The sequence below is a fragment of the Talpa occidentalis genome, unplaced genomic scaffold, assembly GCF_014898055.3.
Source record: "Talpa occidentalis isolate TD23 unplaced genomic scaffold, MPIMG_talOcc4v2.1 talOcc4.6, whole genome shotgun sequence".
NCBI classification, from domain to species: Eukaryota; Metazoa; Chordata; class Mammalia; order Eulipotyphla; family Talpidae; genus Talpa; species Talpa occidentalis.
The window spans coordinates 101938026-101961049 of NW_023604972.1; the positions used below are offsets into that span (position 1 = coordinate 101938026).

Here is a 23024-nt window from a genome sequence, read left to right on the forward strand (position 1 = left end):
GCAGGGTGAGGGGCACCCCAGAACCCAAAAACCCCCAAACCTGCCCGCTCTAAATAGGTTCTGCCATCTGCTGCATCAAGACAAATATACTCTAGTATGTAAGATCTTTAATGGAAAGGAACTTTAATACAATTAGTGTGTAACAAAGACAAGAAATATAGTTTCCAAATCAAGCACCCTAAATTACTATCCCTTTGTGGGTAAAAGCCCAGCCAAACAGGGTTGGCCCAAAGCAAGGCCATTGAGGCCTGAAATCCTGCCACAAGTCTAAGGCACCTTCTGCTGGGTTCCCATAGAAAAGGGTCATAAATGACCAGATAATTCTGGAAGGGAAAGAGCAAAATTAATATCAAGATATATGCTGCCATTGTTAACCTCCCATTGGGTCTCTCACCCACATTTATTTCATCCAGTTCCAGACCAAGAAGCAAGTGCAGCTTTTTCACATGACTGGCAGCTCCATGTGCTTCCTCCAGGTCACCTTCTTGCGCTCCATTCTTTTTCCCCCCTTCTCTAGTTTCCTTTCCAGCTTCTTCTCCTTCCTTTTCAGCTCCACCCTTCCTTGAGTGGGGCAGGGAACTTGGAATTGCCCCTTTTCCTGGAGACCACTGTGTTACACTACTAAAATTATAAAATTGTGACTGGATCAATTCATTCTATTCTTAGATGTGGAAGTAAAATTTCAAATGTCAAGGAAAAATGTATGTTTAAATATACACATATATATGGACCTCCCTGGTGGCACAGGGATGTGTCAGCACTATTAAGCTATCACCAGCCACTGTAGCATGAAGCACGAGTTTGATCCCCAGCCAAGGAGCTACCCACATGGCACAGCAGACCTCTCCTGTCTCACCCGCTGCTCCCCTCAGCAGTGTACTTTGGTCATTCTGCCTGTTCTGTTCACACCTCTGTCTCTGGTGAATCCTCTTACCCCTGCACCCCTGGCCTACACCCAGTTCTTGTGTGCATAAATAAATAAAATAAATCTTAAACACACACATGCACAAATACATACATACACCAGTGCAAAATATTCTTTAGTATAAAATATCATAAATCCCAGTGCATACTGATTCATTTTTCATCAAAACAGAAAATAACCATTTATTTGATTGTACTACAGTTATGCAAAAACTTTACTCATCAATAGCTGTATAGCTGGCTTCCTTGACCCGTTACCAATGGGACTATGAGTAGGTCTCTCTACAATAGCAAGCAAGTCCCAGACACCAGCAGGTGTCTAAAAATTCAACTAAATTCTGACACTATGGACTGGGAGTGAGCATCAGATTCCTCAAATTAAGGACTAAGTCTTTTAAGACCATCCTTCTCTTCACAACCCCAAGCAAGCCCATGCTTCTGGCCAACTGGCTATAGCAATAGATTGGAGGTCTCCGGGACCCCCCTCCAACCTTCAGGTGTCCATTACACGCCCTGATCATTATCTGTGCTTCTGTCTGACTATAAATCAGTTTCCCAAGACACTCTTCTCAACTTCAGTTAGCTCAGGAAACTCACCAGAACACTGATTTATTACAAAGGATACTAAAGAATACACGTCAACAGCCAGATGGAAGACATGCATAGGGCAGGGTATGGAAAAAAGGCAAGACACATCTGTGTCATCTCCAGGTTTGCCATTTTCCTGCAAATCTTCATGTGCACCAACCCAGGAGCTCTCTGAACTACCCCCCCCACCCCAAACACACATACACTCACACCTTCCTGAATTTTTTTTAAGATTGATTTATTTATGCATGCATACAAGAGCTGGGGTACAGGCCAGAGGTGTTGGGGGTGAGAGGAGTCACCAGAGACAGGGGGAACAGAACAGGCAGATTGACTGAAAACACTGCTGGGGGAGCAGCGGGTGAGGCAGGAGAGGTCTGCTGTGCCATGTGGGTTGCACCATGTGGATTGCTCCCTGGCCGGCTGGGGATCGAACTCATGCTGCAGAGGCTGCGGGCTGCTTCATAGGTTGCATCTTAACCCCTTGCGCCACTAGGGAGGCCCAACTTCTTGAATTTTTATGGAGGCTTCATCATATGGGCAAGAGTGATTAACTCATTGGCCAGAAGCAATTGAACTCAACCTCAAACCCCTCTTTCTTCCCTAGAGGTCAGGGAGATGGGAAGTTCTAATCCTCAACTCTTACTGGTTTCCTTGGTAGATAGTCACTAGCCTTCCATGCTTTCAAGAAGTTACCTTCATGAACATAGCAAATGGTTCCTTTATTACTTACATCACTTAGGAAATTCCAAATGCTTTGGAAGCTATGAGTCAGAAAGTATGAATGAGGACCACATACGTATGAGAAATATATTTATGAGAAATTCATTTCTTTTTTTTTAAAGATTTATTTATGCATACAAGTATGGGGGTATAGGCCTGAGGTGAGGGTGGTGAGAAGATCCACCAGAGACAGAGTGGGGAACAGAAGAGGCAGATCGACTGAAATACACTGCTGAAGGGAGCAGTGGGTGAGTCAGGAGAGGTCTGCTGTGCCATATGGGTAGCTCCCTGGCTGGGGATCAAACTCGTGTTGCAGTGGCTGTAGATAGCTTCATTGGTTGCATCTTAACCCCTTGCGCCACCAGGGAGGCCCGAGAAATTAATTTCTTATAAGTCACAATACTGCATTTATTTCTTTCAACAGATTCACTTCACTTTGTGAATCACACTTGTAATTTAGGACTGGATAGCTGTGGATATTGTAGCATTTAGACAACCATCTCTAATTTCAGGTCCTGGAACACTGAGAATTGGGGCAGGAATGAATGGCAATGACAGATTTACAGGTCTCATGCAGGATGTGAGGTCCTATGAGCGGAAACTGACTCCAGAAGAGATTTATGAACTTCATGCCATGCCAGCAAAGAGTGATTTACACCCTGTTTCTGGATATTTGGAGTTCCGACAGGGAGAAACAAACAAATCATTTATTATTTCTTCAAGAGATGACAATGAAGAGGAAGGAGAAGAATTATTCATTCTTAAGCTAGTCTCTGCATATGGAGGAGCTCGCATTTCTGAAGAAAATACTACAGCAAGGTTAATAATACAAAAAAGTGATAATGCCAATGGCTTATTTGGTTTCACAGGAGCTTGTATACCAGAGGTAAGTAGTGGGCTTGGAGAATTGTGGAGTTAAAAAATTCATGGTTGAGGGACCTCCATGGTGGCTCAGAGGTTAAAGTCTTAGCACTGTCAAGCTATCACCAGCCACTGCACCATGAGGCATGAGTTCGATCCCCAGCCAGGGAGCTAACTCACATAGCGCAGCAGACCTCTCATGTCTTTTCTGCTGCTCCCCTTAGCAGTGTATTTCAGTAGATCTTGCCTGTTCTGCTCTCCACTCTGTTTCCCGTGAATCCTCTCACCCCTCGCACCTCTAGCCTATACCCCAGTTCTTACATGCATAAATAAATAAATAAATAAGTAAAATCTTTAAAAAATAAAAGTCATGGTTGATAGATTTGTTTGAGAGGAGGCTTTTTTCATTTGGTAAGATTGCTTGAGATTCTACTCTAAACCCAGAAGTATGCTAGAGCCAGTATTGAATATGTAAATTACAGGGTTTTTACTCTATAAATTTCAGTTTGAATCTGAAGTTTAATGAGCTGATGGAAGTAATAACAAGTTAGTAAATGAAACTTTAGCAATTACCTTTAAAGTTAATGTACTTCACAGAATGTATAATTATATGCACATTTAATTTACTGCTGTTTGGATACCATATAAATGAATGAAAAATATATTGAAAGCTTCCAAGAATAATCGTAATTTAAGGTTTATTGAAATATGATTTTTGAGTTTTATTCCACATGTGGAAAATATTTAAATAGTGACAACATTCTTCCATGTTGGACGTAAATGCCTTTCTTATCAACCTTCTGAGCCATCTTAATTCATTAAGCTGTTTTACTGTTCTTATCAGTACTTTCCAACTTTTCAAAGATTCGTAATCATTTTGGTTTCCTGTTCTGTAATATGAGATCTCATGAAACTACTTCGCAGGTGTTGTGTGTGACAGCAGCAGCTCGATCCATGAGAAGATGCCAAGAGAGTCTTTTCCTTTGCAAGTTGATTCCAATAGGTTTGGAAGGTTGTACCTGTAAATTGAAATGATTAAGAAATGTGTGAATGAGTAAGCTTGAAAAAAAAATCCTGGCCTTAGGCTTTGCTATAGCTTACATTGGGTACCTGGCTCTCTAGAGTACCTTACTGCTCCCTTTGCTGTCTGGTGTGGTTACAGCCATAGAAATCTTCAAACAGTGGTCTTTTCTACACGAGAAATAGAATATCTCAGATTCAGGAGGACAGATGTCATACAAATCTATAACATGGAAAAGAAATATGTTTATCCATATTGATAACATCTTTAAAAAGACAGTTGCCAAGAAATTTACATAAGTTTTATGCACCTTTCTGATAATCTGTAATATAGCTGCGCCAAATGTTAATTTCTCCAATTTATAAAGTCAGAATCAGAGGCAATGCAAGTTAAATAAAATGAGATCAAATGTTTGGTTCAAAGCTTGACAGTTATTAGTGCTTAACAAATGTTAATTTTCTTTTGTTTGTTCCTACAATACATTGAGAAGAACTATAATTTGAATCTATTTTTCTCTCTTTAGCTTTATTGTCATCATCTCTGTTTTTAAAAGGGCAGATGACCTCCCTCAGGTTGTGAGAACCATATAAAATAAAAGATTAAAACTAAATAATACACATCCAATTAAATTTTTTATACTTGTGATGATCTGTGATATCAGATTATATTGATATCACATATTTAAAGGAATCTATTAAAATAACATATGGCAGGCACTTAAAAATAAATTCAGTCCTGGTCAAAGTAATAGTCTCCTTTTCACAAATATCTACCCAAAATATCTCTAAATTTATTCTTAATCTGAGTTTATAAATGTAAAACATAATCCAAGTACTAGCTATTAAAGTAACATAATGGGACTACCAAGTTCCGTGATTCACTGTTTATTTCAGTAGAGAAATATGTACCTGGCATAATGAAGAGGCCTTTTTAGACTTGCAGAAAGTTATTGAATTAAATTTATGGTAAGAGCTCAGAAAACCTTTGTAATTTTATGACTGATTTGAATTGGTACATACTTATAAATAATTTACATACAATTTCAGATTGCCGAGGAGGGATCCACCATTTCATGTGTGGTAGAGCGAACCAGAGGAGCGCTGGATTATGTGCATGTTTTTTACACCATCTCACAGATAGAATCTGATGGTATTAATTACCTTGTTGATGATTTTGCTAATGCCAGTGGAACTATCACATTCCTCCCTTGGCAAAGATCAGAGGTAAAGCCTGCCTTCTTTGTTTCTTGCAAATGTCCTGGCTAGCTTTTCCTGATGTATTTGTTCTGTAATTTATTTGCAGCCTCTAGCAATTTAAGCCATTTAAAATATTTACTGGTTAGGTAAGTCATGGTATAAAATATTTCTGTATTGTGCAAAGAAATTAAGGATTTTGAGTGATATGTGTTATGGTTTTATTTTTTATTCCAATATTATAACAATGGTATAGCTGGGAGATATATCATTTTGAATATGTGTTATAATTTTATTTTTTTCTTCATTCCAGTATTATAACAATGATATAGCTGGGAGGTTTATCACTGTGGTTTATTGTTATTACTGATACAATGGGAAACTGAAGAATTCTTAGTGGTACTCTTCTAGCCAGTCAATGATAAATTCTTATAAATCTAATCTCATTTTATTTGCATTAAATTTGGGAAAATGAAGTAATTGTTTTGATTTATCTCCAGTTTCATAAAAAACTTTTCATGAGCCATAGTCACATATTTTGAATAGATCCTCCAGAAATGTCACTTCTTATAAGTGAAATTAGGAAATTCAGAATTTTTACATTCTTTTAGTCTATCTTGTGGGAATATTCATAAGAGCATAATTTTTCATTAAACATCTAAATATCTTATTGCTGATCAGAAACAAATAGTAAAATAATTTAAGACTTGGAAATATAATCTGAGGAGATTTCTGAGGAATTTAGAAATTAATAGGATGAAAATTTAAAATTTGGAGAAAGAGGTAAGATTTAAATATTCTTAAGAATTAAAGTGCTAAAGTTAAAGAAAACTGATTAGATCTCTTTAATTTGGGGTGAAACAAATTAGTTTATAACAAAAATTTCCCAGAATCTATAGATAGATCCATGATAAGGTTCTTACTGCTCTCTGGTAAAATGAGGAAACAGAATAATTAGTAAGATTTCAAAAATCTTACTAATTGTTCAGTTTAAAGGACTGTATTTTATTTTTTCCTGTTTATTTAGTCTGTTTATTTGGTATACAGCTAGTTGAGGTAACACTGGCTTATAGCATTGTGCAGGATTTGATGTATAGGGACACACCCCTTCAGATGTTATGTTACCACAGCACACCCACCACCAAGGCACCCATAGTTAGTCCTTCAGCAGTGTATAGGTTATTCTTATACTTTCTTTTTTTCATTTCTTTTGGAATTAAAGTGCTCTTTCTTTTATGAAGTCATCATGATGATGTCGTATACATGTGATATTAATACCAAAATAGAGTATTTTTTTAGATAGACATTGTTACTGCTCAACATCCATTATTGTTTAAAAAATTAATTTCTCAGGTAGCCTTCTCTCTGTGTATGTGTGTAGATATGTGTAGAAATTGTTAAAATACTAACTTTAATCAAGAATAATTTAATTAGCTGTTTTCTATTGGTAGGTGGAAAATAAATTCTAGATGTATTATGCTTAATGCCATTGGATTTTTATATCTACAGGTCCTTAATATATATGTTCTTGATGATGATATTCCTGAGCTTAATGAGTATTTCCGTGTGACACTGGTTTCTGCAATTCCTGGAGATGGGAAGCTAGGTTCGACTCCCTCCAGCGGTGCAAGCATAGATCCTGAAAAGGAAACGACCGATATCACCATTAAAGCTAGTGATCATCCATATGGTAACCAATTCCTTTTTCGGGAATATCTGTTTTTCTCTGGGAGTGTTTGGTCCTACTTTGAAACTCTTTTTTATTTTTTAAAGATTTATTTATTTATGCATACAAAGCCTGGGGTACAGGCCAGAGATTCAGGGGGTGAGAGGATCCACCAGAGACAGAGTGGGGAACAGAACAGGCAGACTGATGAAAAACACTGCTGAAGGGAGCAGCGGGCGAGGGAGGAGAGGTCTGCTGCGCCATGTGGGTTTCTCCCTGGCCGGCCGGGGATCGAACTTGTGCTGCAGAGGCTGTGGATTGCTTCATAGTGCAGCGCTTAACCCCTTGCGCCACCAGGAAGGCCCCCTACTTAGAAATTCTTAACGACCTTTTTATAAATTTTGAAGTATAACTTCTTTGGACCTTCTAACTTCTAAGTTAAACTTCTAAACTGCCATTAATAAAAAGATTAATCACTGAACATTAAGAGTATGTATTTTTAAAGCAAAAGCAGAATTATTTAAAATGAAAAAAGTATTTCTATTCTTGACTGTCAGATTATTTTCAATTTAAAAATTATCCTATAGCTGTCTCAAACTATCTGAAACCATCTTATATCTGTCTTCCACTCTCTGACTTATTTCAGTTTCTATAATCACCTCAGGAGCCATCCATTTTGTCCCAAAAGCCACTATTTTCATCCTTTCTTAATAGCTAAGTAGTATTCCATACTTTCATCATCCAGTTGTCTATTTTGGACACATAGGTTGGGTCCATGACTTGCTGCTGTGAACATAGGAGTGGACAAATCTTTTCGTGTTAGAGTTTTCATAGTCCTTGGGTAAAATGACTAGTAGTGGTATTGCTGGAACATGTGGTATTTCTGGATCATGTGGTATTTCTGTTTATGTTTTTCATAAAGTCTGCACAAAATCAGATTTCCACCAACAATGGATGAGTGTTACTTTTTCTCCACATCCACACCAACATTTGTTACTTCCATTCTTTTTGATATAGACCATTCTCACAGGGGTGAGGTGATATCTCATTGTGGTTTCGCTGTGCATTTCCCTTAATAAGTGATGTTGAACATTTTTTCATGTGCCTGTAGGCCATTAGAATCTTCTTTGGAGAAGTGTCTATTTAGGTTTTTGCCCATTTGTTGATCGGGTTGTTTGTTTTGTGTTGTTAAGTATATGAGTGCTGTATGTATTTTAGAAATTAACCACTTGTCAGTTTTGTGTCAGTCTGTAGACTGCCTTTTTCTTTTTGAGGTGCGAAAGGTTTTTAGTTTGATATAATCCCACTTATTGTTGCTTCTGTTTGTCCTGCCATTGGAGTTGCATCCCAAATACATCTCTCCAGTAGATGTATTTCTTTTAATAAATACATACAGTGGTGTATCATCTAGGTTTTATTTTAAGTATGTCATGGTCTTACTTCCACATTTTTATCCTGTTTGAATTTATTTTTGTGTATGGACTTAGGTAAGGACCTAGTTTTGTTTGTTTATTTTTTGTGTGTGGCTGTCCATGTTTCCCAACACCATTTGTTAAAGAACTCTCCTCTTTTATAATTAACTGTTTCAAAAAATGTGTTGCAAATCTTTTAGGTACCATTAATCATGTTGTATTATAAGTTCAAGTATGAATTCTATCAATAGAAGAGTCAGATATGAGTAAACTTTTGATAATAATCTATTTTAAAACTTGATCGTTATTTTTATTCTGTAAAAAAAAAACTTTCTTTGAGTAGAGGCAAGGAAAATTATTTTACTGTTTAACATCTTGAAAGTCTATTAACATTCTGGATCAAAAGTATGTAAATGAAATAGTCATTCATGTCTTTTCTAAATGAAAGCACTCAGAGTTTCTCCTGGTGTTCAAAATAATTGTGCAGATTATTGCAAATGAGTAAGAAATTCTTCAACGGATAATTGGGCCAAGAATACCTTGCCTTTTTCTTGTATCTGCCAGGCTTGCTGCAGTTCTCCTCAGGGCTACCTCCCCAACCTGAAGATATAATGATCCTGCCAGCAAGCAGCGTTCCCCAGATCACTGTGCAGGAGGAGGATGGAGAAGTAAGGTTATTGGTTGTTCGAGCACAAGGACTCCTGGGGATGGTTACAGTGGAATTTAGAACAGTTTCATTGACAGCATTCAGTCCTCAGGACTATCAGGTAAATCGCTTAATCCTCTTTAAGTGGCATTTGCACTTGTAAAATAGACATAATCATCCTTGTCTTGGAGTACTGGAAGGGACTGCACTGTCCTTGAGATATGGAAAAGTAAGCACTGATGATTCCAGTGTTTTAAAGTTCTGTAAATTAAATTATTTTAGTTCCTTGAGGCCCCACACTTAAATAGCTGTTATTTTGAATTCAGTTGTACCTTCTATTTGTCATGGGCTTCCCTTATATTATTCATTTTAAAGTTACACGTTTTAATCAGACATATTTAAAATTGAGTTTCATACATATTTTAAATCATCTTGTCTACATTCATCAAACAGGCAACATTGCAAATAAATTATATGTCCATGACTTTTTCCATTTTAATTATTTTTTTCTCCAAGTAGTGAGATGTGTAGTACTGGTTTAAAAAAAAAAAAGCTTGGAACTTGTAGCTGGACAGGATTAGATCTTCTAAATGTGTGGCCTTGGGACACTGGATCTTTCCTAACATCAGTTTCTTTATTTGGAAAAAAAAAGAGATCATCTCTGCTGGGCAAGAACATTCTGAATGTTTAAAGTGTGTTATATGATTTGTGGTACATACATAGTCACACTCAATAACTGCTCACTACTCTTATTATCACCAATAAACATATTAAGTGAATCCTCATAATTTCTTCTTAGTTATACTTCTATCAGGATGCAGGGGAAATTTCCCCTACCAAGTCTTTGTTCTTTTGAGTTGGATGGATGAACACATTAACATCAGACAGATTAGTAGGAGAAAATGACATATTTAATAACATATATAAGGAGAAGTTACTTGGTTGTATATCCTAAAATAAAATGGGTGGGCCAGGATGTCAAGGAGAGAGAAATGGGGAACTTCCACATGACACAGAGTCGGTGACCTTGATATTTTAGTCTAAGAATAAAACAGATTTTCTCAGAGAGAAAGATATGCTAACAGATAAGCCTAAACTGGGGTAATACCACTCAAACCATATTCTTCTAGGTCATAAAAAGGAGGAACAGTGATTTGCTTCTTTGCTTTGGAAAAGGATGAATGATTAAAACAAGGACAAAGCTTCTCTTAGCCTCTAGGGCCTTCAATGCATGTAATTTAAAATAATCTGCATTGTTTAAACTGATGAGAACAGATACTACATTTGATTTTAGCCAATAGGAAGAGAAAATATGCATTGTTTAAATAATGGTAACAGATTTCCCAAGGTCCACAGGTTCTCAGCTGAACCCTAGTTTCCCATACCAAGGTGACATTTATTGGAAGGGGCTTGCTCTGGGTATGTTGGGGAGATTGACTCATATTTCTCAGAAATAATTTGATACATTTTAACATTTGTGCTTTCTAAAGAATCTTTTTTTCTTTAAAATTAATATTAGAGCTCCTGTTTCCATCATTTCTTTTTTTTTTAAGATTTATTTATTAATGCATATTAGAGCTGGGGTAAAGGCCAGAGATGTGGGGGGTGAGAGGATTCACCAGAGACAGAGTGGGGAACAGAACAGACAGATCTACTGAAGCACACTGCTGAGGGGAGCAGCGGGCGAGGTCTGCTGCGCCATGTCGGTTGCTCCCTGGCCGGCTGGGGATCGAACTCATGCTGCAGAGGCTGCAGATTGCTTCACAGTGTGGTGCTTAACCTCTTGTGCCACTGGGGAGGCCCTCCACCACTTCTTAGTAGTGGTGCAGTGTTGACTGTTTTGTATACATTTCTATCCCAAATCCCATAAACCTTGGCTAATCAAATTCAGTTTTTTTTTCTTGGGCAAGTTATAGTTTTCTTAACCATGCCATTTATTGTGTCTTTAACCTATTCTGCATCATATTGCATCTTGCATTCTCTACATTCTCTTAAGACAGACTTTGGTTCTTATATTGATAGTCTTCATTTTCTGAATATCCTAACTGCAGTTAGATTATCATTTTCTTAAGTAAGTAAAACAAAACGAACCAAACCAAACCACACCACCTATTCATCCTCCATAACTTTCAGAAAGCTAATACCCTTGAATCTGTTTCTGAGGATTTTCAGGGGTGCTTAAATATCCTGTTTATTACTTATTACTACTTTAACTGTTATTTTTATTTATCCATGAAATCCTGATAACTTTTACCTTAACCATTTTTCTAATGCTTCAGTTCTCTCTGTTCTGTGTTAGCAGAAAAGTAAGATTTCTTAGACTGTGTATGTGAGCATGTGTTTGAGTATTTTATGGAGGTGGGAGAGGGTAAGATTTAAGATGGGATTCTGTACAGAAGAGGAAACAGCTGAGTATCTGACATTGTTGCTCTTAATTTTATTTTCATATAACAGTTATAGGCAATCTCTACCATTCAGGTATTTACTTTCACTCCTTGGGAATTTATTAATCAATTAATTAATGTGACTAATTTATGGCTGATTAACAGTGGTGGGAACTGTCCAGAGTCGGTACTCTAAGAGAGATGGATGTTGACATAACCTGGGTTGTCAAGGAGGGCTTTTTGAGGAAATGTATTTATGTGAGCTCTGAAGATTAACAAGAAGAAAACCAGAAATTTAGGTTTTCTAAAGGGGCAAGTATTACTTGAGACTATTAAAATGCTATGAGTAAAGTGGTAAAAGGGCCCTAATGTAAGAAAAGAAGAGGAATAGTATCAGAATGAAGAGTAGGTGTGGTAATCAAAGATAAGGAATTCAGGAACTGGATCATTCCAGGGCTTCCAGGTCAGGCCATGTGTTTTGGATTATATTTTCAAAACAAGAAGTAATGGAAGGGTGTTAAACATTTATGAAGTTTCCCTGTTAGGCTGAACAATTGAGAATGGATTCAGAGATAAAAGCACTGGATGCAGAAAGACCAGTAAAGAGTCTGTTTTGTGGAGCAAGACAAGAGGTGATAATAACTTAGACTAGGCAGGTAACAATGAAAAGAAGAAAGATGAAATGAAGTAGTGCACTCAAGAAGTACGTAAGAGTTAAAATACTAGGATTTGAGGATTGTTTAATGTGAAGAATAAAGCAGAAGAGAGTTATCAGGACTCTCATTTCTTGACATAAGCCACTTGCTATTCTACAATGGAGTGCTGTGGAGAGATGTGATAAGGCATAGTTTTAAATTCTTATTTATTTTTTATGCATACAAGAACTGTGGTATAGGCCAGAGGTGCAGAGGGTAAGAGGATTCACCAGAGATAGAATGGGGAGCAGAACAGGCAAATATACAGAGATACACTGCTGAGTGAAGCAGCGGTTGAGACACGCAAGGCCTTCCCTACCATGTAGGTTTGCTCCATGGCAGGGAATTGAACTCATGTCTCAATGGCTGGTGTTAGCTTGATAGTGCTGATACTTTAACCCCTGCACCACCAGGGAGGCCTGAGACATAGTTTTTAAGGGAAGAGCATGAATTTAACATTTTGAAGGAAGTTATAAGAAAATTTCAGATACATATTAAAATTTGAGTCTGGATGTCAGAGGTTGGGACTTGGGAATTTGAGATTTGGGAACATATTAGTAATATTAAAGCCTAGAATATGATAACCTTTTCTAGAGTGAGAGTCTGATAAAAACAGTGTTTAGAGTTTGTAAAGCAGTGTAAAAATTGGCAAAGAATACTGAAAAGAATGAACTAGAAAGGTAGGAAAAACTGGGGGAGTGTGACATCATAGAACATTTTTGCAGAAGAGGGAGCAGTAACTTTGTACAGTTGAGCTTAAGTAAAGGGTTTCTTAACACTGTCCAATGTTATTTCTATTGTTAAGATTTGTTGAATTATTCCACTGACTACTAAACTCTAGGCAAAGTTAATTGCCTCCTTCTTGCACTAATTCTGTATGTTTTATAGCAATTGTTATTTTATAAATTATTTTATTACATGCTTAACAATTCTTTTGGAATGTTCACCAGGGAGAATATTTGTTCTTGACACTGGCAAAATATCTTGAGTAAATGGTAAAATGGTCTTTTTTTTTTAAATTATTCTTTTTATTTATTTATTTATTATTTTTGTTTGTTTGTTTGTTTATACATGCACTGGGTACAGTCAGAAGCGCGGGAGGGTGAGAGAATTCACCAGAGCCAGAGCGGGGAGCAGAGCAGGCAGAAGGACCAAAGTACACTGCTGAGGGGAGCAGCGGGCGGCAGGAGAGGTCTGCGCGCCATGTGGGACCCTCCTCCGGTGGCCGGGGAGCAGCCGGGGATCGAACCGGCGCCGCCGCCAAGGCTGCGGGCAGCTTCGCAACCCAGCGCTCCACCGCTGCGCCACCGGGGAGGCCCCAATGGTAAAATGGTCTTAATGTAAGGAAGAGCACATTTGGAGAACTTCACTATTTTTGAATCCCACCATCTATAGTGGTGTCATGCCACAACTATATATTTGATAAATAATGAATAGATGAGTGATTGAATGGACCAGTCACTTGGGTTCCTTATTTCAGCCTTAAGATCATCTGTAGTATCACAGAATTTGTATGAATTGTCCACAGAAAGTAACACTATAAAAATTTAAAAAATGTAAACAACTTTAAAATGTATTCTCATAATTTTTTATGATAATGTTTATATATAGATGAGATAATTAATGAGGAAGGTGAGAGACTTAAGGCTTTGATTTTGAATAACTTTGTTGTAATATGTGAACTTTTCTGATGGGAGATCTGTATTATACATTGTATTTGCAAATATAATCAAGGAAAGATTATTGCCAAATGGACTGATATTTATTGTTGCTTAGAGAAAATTTCAGAATGAAAATTATGGATTGAGTACTTAAACTACTCTGATTTAATTTGAATAGTTCTCAATATGCTTAGTGGACAGAATTCCTTGCATCTCATTGAATAAAATCTCATATTTGCCTTGACTGCTATGTTGATGAATAGTCAAATAAGAGGTATAAAAGCCCATCTACCTTGTTTAGAGAATATTTATTTAGATATTCTAATGAACACTGTTCAAATCCACTTAATGTTTTCAATTTATATTTTACTTATGTTCTTATATTGCAGTATTTACAAAAATTTGGGACATAGCAAACAACCATTTGGCAAATTCATATGCAGAATAACTATAATCTAATGGATAGATCTTTTAATTGTTTTTCAGAGTGTTGCTGGCAGCTTAGAGTTTCAACCAGGAGAAAGATATAAATACATTTCTGTTAACATCACTGATAATTCTATCCCTGAATTAGAAAAGACTTTTAAAGTTGAGTTGTTCAACTCAGAGGGAGGAGGTAAGCCTAGCAATTTCAAAATATCAAATATTTGTTTTCTCATCATAATGATAGTTGAACCTACTAAGAAAATATGTGCTTTTGAATTAATTACTTTTTGAAAAAAAATGAGTGATCCAAACTATAATTTTTGGAAAAAGAAGTGTAGATAAGGCAGATCCAAACTATAAGGGCAGATCTAAACTATAAGTTTTGGAAAGAGAAGCTAAGGTAATAGCTGCTTACAAGATACATGGAGTGTAAGTTTTTGATTGATAATCTCTTTTTTGGTAAAAAGAAAATTCCCATTTCTTTAAAATTTAGAGTATTGGTTTTAGAAATTAATATTCAATTCATAGTTGTTTTTTTTTTTTTTGCATGGAGTCTTGCTATGAATTTGGTTAATTCTGAGTTAATAACACTGCTGTTTATTACAAGGGCACAGTTGCTTAGTAGCTCCTTTAGAGATCTCTTCAGGTATAGCATGGGTAAAAAATTTGCCCTTTAGATAATCTTCTATGAGGTGTTTATCACCAAAACAGAACAATAATACTGCATCTTCAATTCAGGCATTCAGAAAGCTCTGATTATCAAAGACATTTGGAGACAAACCCATTTCATGGCAAAACTCAGTCGCATTGAAATAGGCGACTTATAATTTTGATTTATCCCTTTTAAATTAACCTCTGATATATGTTTCTTAGCAGAAATATTAATGTATTTGGTCATCAGGTGCTACTGGTTGTATTATGCATGTAATATGCACCATATTATCTTTGTAAATGTAAGAAATTTATTGTTGGTATAATATCATAGCAGTCTTTTCCATTACAAAATCTGGTATTATCTATTTATCATCTTTATTGTTTTGGTGAAGAAAGTCATAATATTATAGAAAATATCCATAAGGGAACAGAAGTGCTAAATTTTACTATTAAAATTATCTTTTAGTAGGGCCTCCCCTGGTGGCGCAGCGGTTGAACGCTGGGCTGCGAGGCTGCCCTCAGCCTCAGCAGCGCCGGTTCGTTCCCCGACTGCCGGCAAGGGTCCCACAAAAAAAAAAAAGTTATCTTTTAGTAAATTGTAGGATTTGGGGATAAATGTGTAAAATTTCCCTTCCTTGTGTCCTTAAGGCACAGGTGAAAACAAAGGAGGTCAAGACAGTATTTGGGAGGTCAATGATTAAACACTGCCACAACTTGGTTGAATGCATAAATCAGTAAATTGTGCTGGATTATCTGTTTGGCAGATGGCATGCAAAAATACCTGCTTGGCTTGTACTCCATACTCAAACAAGTCCTCAAATATCCAGATTCTTTTCATGATGGGACTTTCATGAATACAAAGACCATTATAAAATGCTTATGAAATACAGAAACTTAGTGATTATTGCCTAATATTGATTAATAAGAAATCTCAGATACTCCTCTGAAATGATCATAGTGATACTTTTGATTGTGTGTAGACACTTCTACCCTGACCTCTAGAATCTGCATTGTTATAGATTAATTGGGCATGAGCATTCATTTAAAAACTAATATTGCCATTTATTAGTAAATGGAGTGGTAGGAAATCTGGTTTTCTTCTAGTGGGTGGAGATTGAAAGTGAAGTCATTTAGACACTGGGCTTTATTCTTTGAGTCATAGTTGGGAACTAACCACCTAAGATGTGAAATTGCTTGTAAAGCCAAATTCTTTTTGAAATTCAAAGGTGCCACCCAAATTCCATACTTTTTGTCCATAAACCACATCTTAACATAAGATGGTTTCTGAAAAGATGTTTTCTGCTAGCCTGAGAACACTGATATTTAAGTTCACTTCTCTTTCTCATAACTTTTGAATCATACAGGGTCAGAGTCATGCACTATCAATAGATATTTCTTGATACCTATTTAATTAAGTCTTCAAGTTGGTTTCAGGTTTTAAGTGCCATACATGTTCATGGCTGGTAAATCTCAGTTCTGTTGAGGGGAAAAACAGAAGAGCAGGGCAGATCTTAATCCAGCATGTCAGTCAAGTATAGTGGTAGGAACACCTATGTCTGGACATAGTCCCGCTTCTGTTATGCCCCTTCTTTTCCACTGCTACTATTGCTGCCCCTCCTGTCTTTATTTGCAAACATTTGGTGAAATAATGGTTGTGGTAAAGATGTTTTACAGGGGAAGTTATAACCATTTTCACTTTATTTTTTACTTATTAATTTTTTACAAAATTTATTTATGCATACAAGGACTGGGGTATAAGCCAGAGGTGCAGGGGGTGAGAGGATTCACCAGAGAGAGTGGGGAGCAGAACAGGTGGATATACTGAAATATACTGCTGAGGGGAAACTGTGAATAGCTTGATAGCTCTGTCTTTAACCCCTGTGCCACCAGGGAGGCCCATGCTTTCACTGTGTTATGGTCTTGACATATTGCTAATGTGCTTTATATTTTTACATGATTTGATCTTTACAGCAGTTCTGTAGAAGGCAGAACTATTTATAGGTGAAAAAACTGAGGTACCAAGAACTTCAGTAACTTTGCTGTAGGTGCCTCACAGCCAGGGCTAAAGCAGGGTACTTTTAGATTTCTTTTTTTTTTTTCCTTCAAAGATTTATTTATTTATGTATACAAGAACTGGGGAATAGGCCAGATGTATGGGAGGGTGAGAGGGTTCACCAGAGACAGAGCAGGGAACAGAACAGGCAGATTGACTGAAATACACTGCTGAGGGGAGCAGCAGCCAAGACAGGAGAGGTCTGCTGTGCCATGTGGGTAGCTCCCTGGCCAGGGATCGAACTCATGCTGCAGTGGCTGTGGATAGTTTCATAGGTTGTGTCTTAACCCCTTGTGCCACTGGGGAGGCCCTACTTTTAGATTTCTTGTTTAAGAATCTTTCCAGTGTCATTGGCAAAATGGTGATTAAGTTTGACAATGGTACATATAGTAGGAGTTTGAATATGTGACTGGAGGGAAATATTACATGCATTTCCTGATTTTGTATTGGTTATTGTGAAAGATACGGTGACTGTTACAGGCATTTAGAAAGGTGTATGATTTTATATACAACAAATATCTAATAAATCTTTAAAGTGTTAAAAACAATTTATATTGTATGTTAATGAAAATTGAAAAATAAAACTAGTTAAATTGATAAAAATAGGAATTACCAATTTATACGTTACATAGAATATTTCCTGAAGCTATCAATTAATGTTTTATAAATTGATAGCTTGACTAATGTTATTCTTTTGTTACTTAATCTGATGTCTGTGGAAGAATGTATGTCACTGGGTAAATATGCATTTTCTTCTTTGCTAGGTATGTTTCAAGAGCTTTCAATTTTCAATTTTCTCATTGTGTCAATATATGTTGTGTGGGTTGTGTCCTTGTGTGTCTCCTTGTGAAGTACCTGAACTCTTTAGGGTTGAAGGCAGTGGTAGTGGTGATGGGGACATGGAATTCTTCCTTCCAACTATTCACAAACATGGTAAGCAGCTGTTCTCAAGCGCTTTACTATTAAATATATTGTTTTAAACTTTCTTACTAGAGACAGAAATACCATTTATTGACACCTACTATGTACAGCTCTTTTACATATTTTATATCATTATCTGTCACAGGAACTTCACGAGTATTACTTCATATTATAACCACACAGCTAGAAAGTGATCAAGACAGAGTCAAGTCCTTGCCTGCCTCAAATCCCAGACATCCTCTCCATACGAAACTAATGCATTTTCTTGATTCAAATTGCAATAAGAATTTTTGCCTGAGTATCATTTTCAAAAATAATTATCAAAAAATATTTATATAATTTTGAATATCTACAATTTTCATGTTAAATATGTCATGCTTATTTTCTTTACAAGAAGGAAACATGAGTCTTTACAGAGAGCATTTTATCAATGTATATGGCAAAAAGAAATTAACAAGAAAATAAATGGGGAGAGTAAGTTGCCACTGAATGTGAGGGAACATTGAAGAGAGGTTGCCTTTTGAAGTAGACTCATAAATAAATATAATTCATCTTTTTACCTCAAAAGTTTTATATTAGGAATGAATACATAGAATACTTGTTTCTTCAGGGAGAAGAATTCTTTTTAATCCTCAACTATTCCTTTTTCACAATGTCTGATTTTATATTTTAATGTCAGAACTCATGTTCCCATCCCCTTCATCGCTAACTTCCATTAACGCTTCATGTAGCCTCTATATTTATTACTCGCTACTCTTGGGTCTGTTCCTTTTCTTGTCTCTGTACATTACTATAACATAAAGGTTGAATATACCTGTCAGGAAAAACAGTACTTTTAAAGATCTTGGCATCTTTTTAGGTATAACATTGGACTATTTGGGACCAGGAGAGGTAACTGCAGTATCATAACTTGATGAAAAAAATAAGTTATAATTAATGCATATTTTTAAATTGTGAATATGTTCAGTCAGATTGATGAAAATTGGGGCAATGACTCTTTTATAAAGGTAAGAGTCATTTTGGCTCATGTTCGTCTGAGGTTAGCAAAGGTCGTGGGAGACTTTCCCCATATATACTGTGTGAAAGAATGTTCTCTTTCACAGAGAAGAATAAGAAAAACAAGTTTTCCTTATTCTTCTCCAAGTGCTTAAGCAGCACTTGTATATCACATTGGTGCCAAAATAGAGAGAGGTCATAAAAGCATGAATATGTGTGGCAACCATTTGTGTCTGCTTTTCTTTCTAAAACAAATTAGAACTTAATCAATGAATGGTATAGCTCTTTTCAAAAGCTTGTTCTTTGGTTTTTCCTTTGGTTTGTAAATTACTGATTAACACTTTCTTGCTGTTTGTTGGAACTTATTCATGCAGCCAGTCTAGGAGTTGCTTCCCAAATTCTAGTAACAGTTGCAGCCTCGGATCATGCTCATGGTATATTTGAATTTAGTCCTGAGTCACTCTTTGTCAGTGGATCGGAACTAGGAGACAGGTACAACACTGTTACACTAAATGTGAGTACATTTTCCCCTACAGTCTTAGACATTTCTGTTCTTTTAAAACTGTTTTATTGTATTTGAAGGTTTGCTTCTTGCTGATTTTTTTAAGGTAGGTAGGGAAGAATGAACTTAGTGGCACAGATAATAAAAATTGACAGTTGAATTGTGATCAGTATTTGCTTTTAAGTTTAGCTTTGCCTATAGATTCATCTTTTGATTCTAATGATTCCTGACTCTCTAAGGAATATAACAGAGTTGTCCCACATGATTGGTTTGCATAGAGTTTGGAGTTAATTCATATAGATTGTTGCAACAAACAATTCCCAGATCTCAGAATATACCAAGGATTTGTTTGTCTCTCATGGTACATGCCCAACTAAAGTTGGCAGTCATCTCTCACTTAGGGATCAAAGACTACAGAGGCTACATTTCAAATTTCTATCCTCACCATGGGATGGAAAGAAGGGGCGTCACTTCTTTCTGGAAGTGATACACAGCTTTTCTGCTTATACCTCCTTAGTTAAAGATGGTTACATGTCCATGCCTGATGTCAATGTGTGGATGCATAGGATTCTATCATATCTCTCTCCCAAAAGGAAACAAAAAAAATCTGAAACACTTGTAAATGGAAATAATAACTCTATATTGTGTGTGTTTCTTTTTGGGTGTTGCTTTATTCCAGTGGGATTTAAGTAGAATTCTGTAATTTAAATAACTCGGAAATGCTAGAAGCTTTTCAACTTTCTCAGATATACAAATAACAAAGAAAGATCATTCAAAATATATCTCTTCTGCACTCTTATAGAAGATCTTTAATGAACTGTTGTGAAATAATTTGAACAAATTTGGAGAGGATAACTACTCAGAATTAAGGGAAGGATTAATTAAGGGAAGGATCAAGTTTTATAAAATTATTTTTTCAAATATTTTTTTGAGTTAGTATTTGTATTTTAAGTGTAAATAAAAGTTATTTGGGTCTTCAGGGTGCTTTTTAGAGCTTTTCTTCTTTACGTATTTTATACAGAAGTACTTCTGAAACGTATTTTATTAAACCTTGGATCAATTATGTTTTTGTTGAGTTTTTAATAGTCTATTATATTGAAGATAAAAGGAAATATAATTAATTTTGAAAACTGAGTTTTAGGGCTAAATTTTCAGAAAAATATCACTCACATGTTCCTTATAATGACGTTCATTCATCTTTCCTATAAATGTAAGTATTTTAATGTTTGTTTAAATATAATAAATTGTTGGTTATATTTGCTTTATTGCCAATATATAGATTGCAGAAAAGTTACAGCTAAAGTTTATTTGGAAGCTACAAGTATCTAACCAATTTGTAGTTTCACACAGCATACAGCAATTTTTTTTTTTAGTAGGAATATAAACAATATCAAAGATGTATAGTATGTGATCCTGACTTTCAAGAATCTTATCTGTGAGGACAACTTACATGAAATAGAATAAAATAATATCTTGCAATCATTCTGTTTTTAAATATCTAAGTCAATTGATTTAACCCTTTTCAAATCCATTTTAATGTTAAATATCTTATAGATTATGAGAAGTCATGGGACTCTGTCTTCAGTGACTTTGCTTTGGAGCATAGACTCTGATCCTGATGGAGACCTTGCCTTCACCTCTGGCAATGTCACGTTTGAGATTGGGCAGAAGTCTGCCAACATCACAGTGGAAATATTGCCTGACGAAGATCCAGAACTGGATAAGGTGTTCTCTGTGTCCATCCTCAGTGTCTCTAGTGGTTCTTTAGGAGTTCATACGAATGCCACATTAATTGTTTTGGCTAATGATGATCCTTATGGGGTCTTCATCTTTTCCGAGAAAAATAGACCTGTTCAAGTTGAGGAAGCAACCCAGAACATCACTTTGTCAATAATAAGGTTAAAAGGCCTCATGGGAAAAGTCATTGTCACATATAGAACACTGGATGATATGGAAAAACCACCTTATTTTCCACCTAATATAGCCAGAGCAACTCAAGGAAGAGATTATATACCAGCTTCTGGATTTGCTCTTTTCAATGATAATCAGAATGAGGCAACAATAGCTATCTCAATTTTGGATGATGATGAACCAGAAAAGTCAGAATCAGTGTTTATTGAACTACTCAACTCTACATTAGTAGAGAAAGTACAGAATCGCTCAAGTAAGTAACTGTTAGTATGTTATTATTATTAGAGAAAAAAATCTTAAAACAATAAATTAAGGATTGGGTATAGCAGGAAACTATAACGAGAGTAAGCACTAACTTTGGAAACATTGAACAAAGCACTTATAAAATTTTATCTTAAAAAATTAATCTATAAGGCAAATGGGAGTGGGACACTAGAAAACATGAAAAATGTTTTAAAAGTCCATTACATTTCCAGACTAAAATTTAGAAGTTTTCAAATAATCCTTGTGTAACTGACCTCCGGTACTATTGTGCTATGTATTATAGTGTTCAAAACATTTTGTAATCAATCAGAAGATTTCAGGGTCTGTCTTGGTAGCAGGATACTGAGCCTCTTACCTCAGTCCACTCTGTGTATACCCTGAACAACAGAGGGTCTTTCTACTAGCTAGATGTTTCTGAATCTGGGAACTGCTTGTGGGAATTAGGGATGGGACCATGTAGCCATTAAGGAATCCCTTAAATCTATGGATCATTTTGAGAGTTGAGAAGACACTGGTGGTGATAAAAATGAGAAGTGAGGAGTGACACATGCCAGGCAAAGAATCTGGTGCACCACCTTCTAGTGGAAAGGAGAAGTTATTCCCCTTGGGTGTTGACTTACATGCTTTATAGAGAATAGGGTGTCCACTGGGAGAGAGCAGGACTTGAGATTGTGGAGCTAAAAGGAGTTATTGTATTATGGCTTATTTATTGCTTATATCATGTTAGAAAATGTTCTTTTTTTAAAAAAAGATTTATTTATTTATGCATACAAGAACTAGGGTACAGGCCAGAGGTGTGTGTGGGGGTGTTGAGAGGAGTCACCAGACAAAATGGGGAACAGAACAGGTGGGTCATAAGTCATAAGCTAAGACTAGGCATAAGCTATGATTTGGAATAAAGAATAATTCATTGCAAATTTGTGTAATATTGACTTAAATTTTAATAAAGTCAGTATATGACTCTGATAGGATCTCTGTTTATCTACTCTGAGTGTAAGCATCAACTTTCAGGAGTCAGTGAGAAAATGGTGGTCAGTACACTGGTTAGGGCAGAGAGCAAGATGAAAAGTTCTGGATAGATGAAAGTTTGATACCTGGTTCAATGAGGAGAGTTCATTATAGGGAGGAAGAGATTAGGCAACTCATTTCAAGATGTCTGTTGATTGTGTCTATCAGGTAAAACTATAAACCCTTTGGTGACTCCTTCAGTTTCTCTGTCTCTGATTCCTGTCTCTGATTGGACATAAGAGATGGTGTGAACATGTTGTATTTTGACATAAGAAAAGGGCTTAGAATGATGCTTTTAAAATAATCCACTGAAAAAATGTTATCTGTGGCTCCAGTTTTCTATATTACTGCCATTCTTTTCTAGCGTACTTTGAATTTAATTATATTACATTAATTCATACTTTGTGGTTTTAAATTTGATGTAATTTGGTATGGTCTGAGCCTGTATCATTAAAATTAAAATGTATATATATTTGCATTTGGATCAAATTGTCTGAAGATGTTAAATTTTATTC

The 23024-nt window shown here is 36.1% G+C and overlaps 1 protein-coding gene and 1 pseudogene across 4 annotated transcripts in view; one reads left to right on the forward strand and one right to left on the reverse strand.

The window, feature by feature from the left end:
- The window catches only part of ADGRV1 (adhesion G protein-coupled receptor V1), a 317136-nt gene that overhangs the window by 76507 nt on the left and 217605 nt on the right, over positions 1-23024 (forward strand). For 3 of the 4 annotated variants that reach the window (XM_054688237.1, XM_037529850.1, XM_054688236.1), the window contains 8 exons: positions 2748-3121; positions 5164-5340; positions 6820-7000; positions 8953-9155; positions 14261-14390; positions 17760-17840; positions 19199-19338; positions 20881-21490. In XM_054688237.1, coding sequence (XP_054544212.1) covers positions 2748-3121; positions 5164-5340; positions 6820-7000; positions 8953-9155; positions 14261-14390; positions 17760-17840; positions 19199-19338; positions 20881-21490 — 1896 coding nt within the window. The remainder of the gene's footprint in view (positions 1-2747; positions 3122-5163; positions 5341-6819; positions 7001-8952; positions 9156-14260; positions 14391-17759; positions 17841-19198; positions 19339-20880; positions 21491-23024) is intronic. The other variant, XM_054688238.1, reaches the window with a different exon arrangement.
- LOC119230262 (U2 spliceosomal RNA) lies at positions 10183-10348 on the reverse strand (annotated as a pseudogene).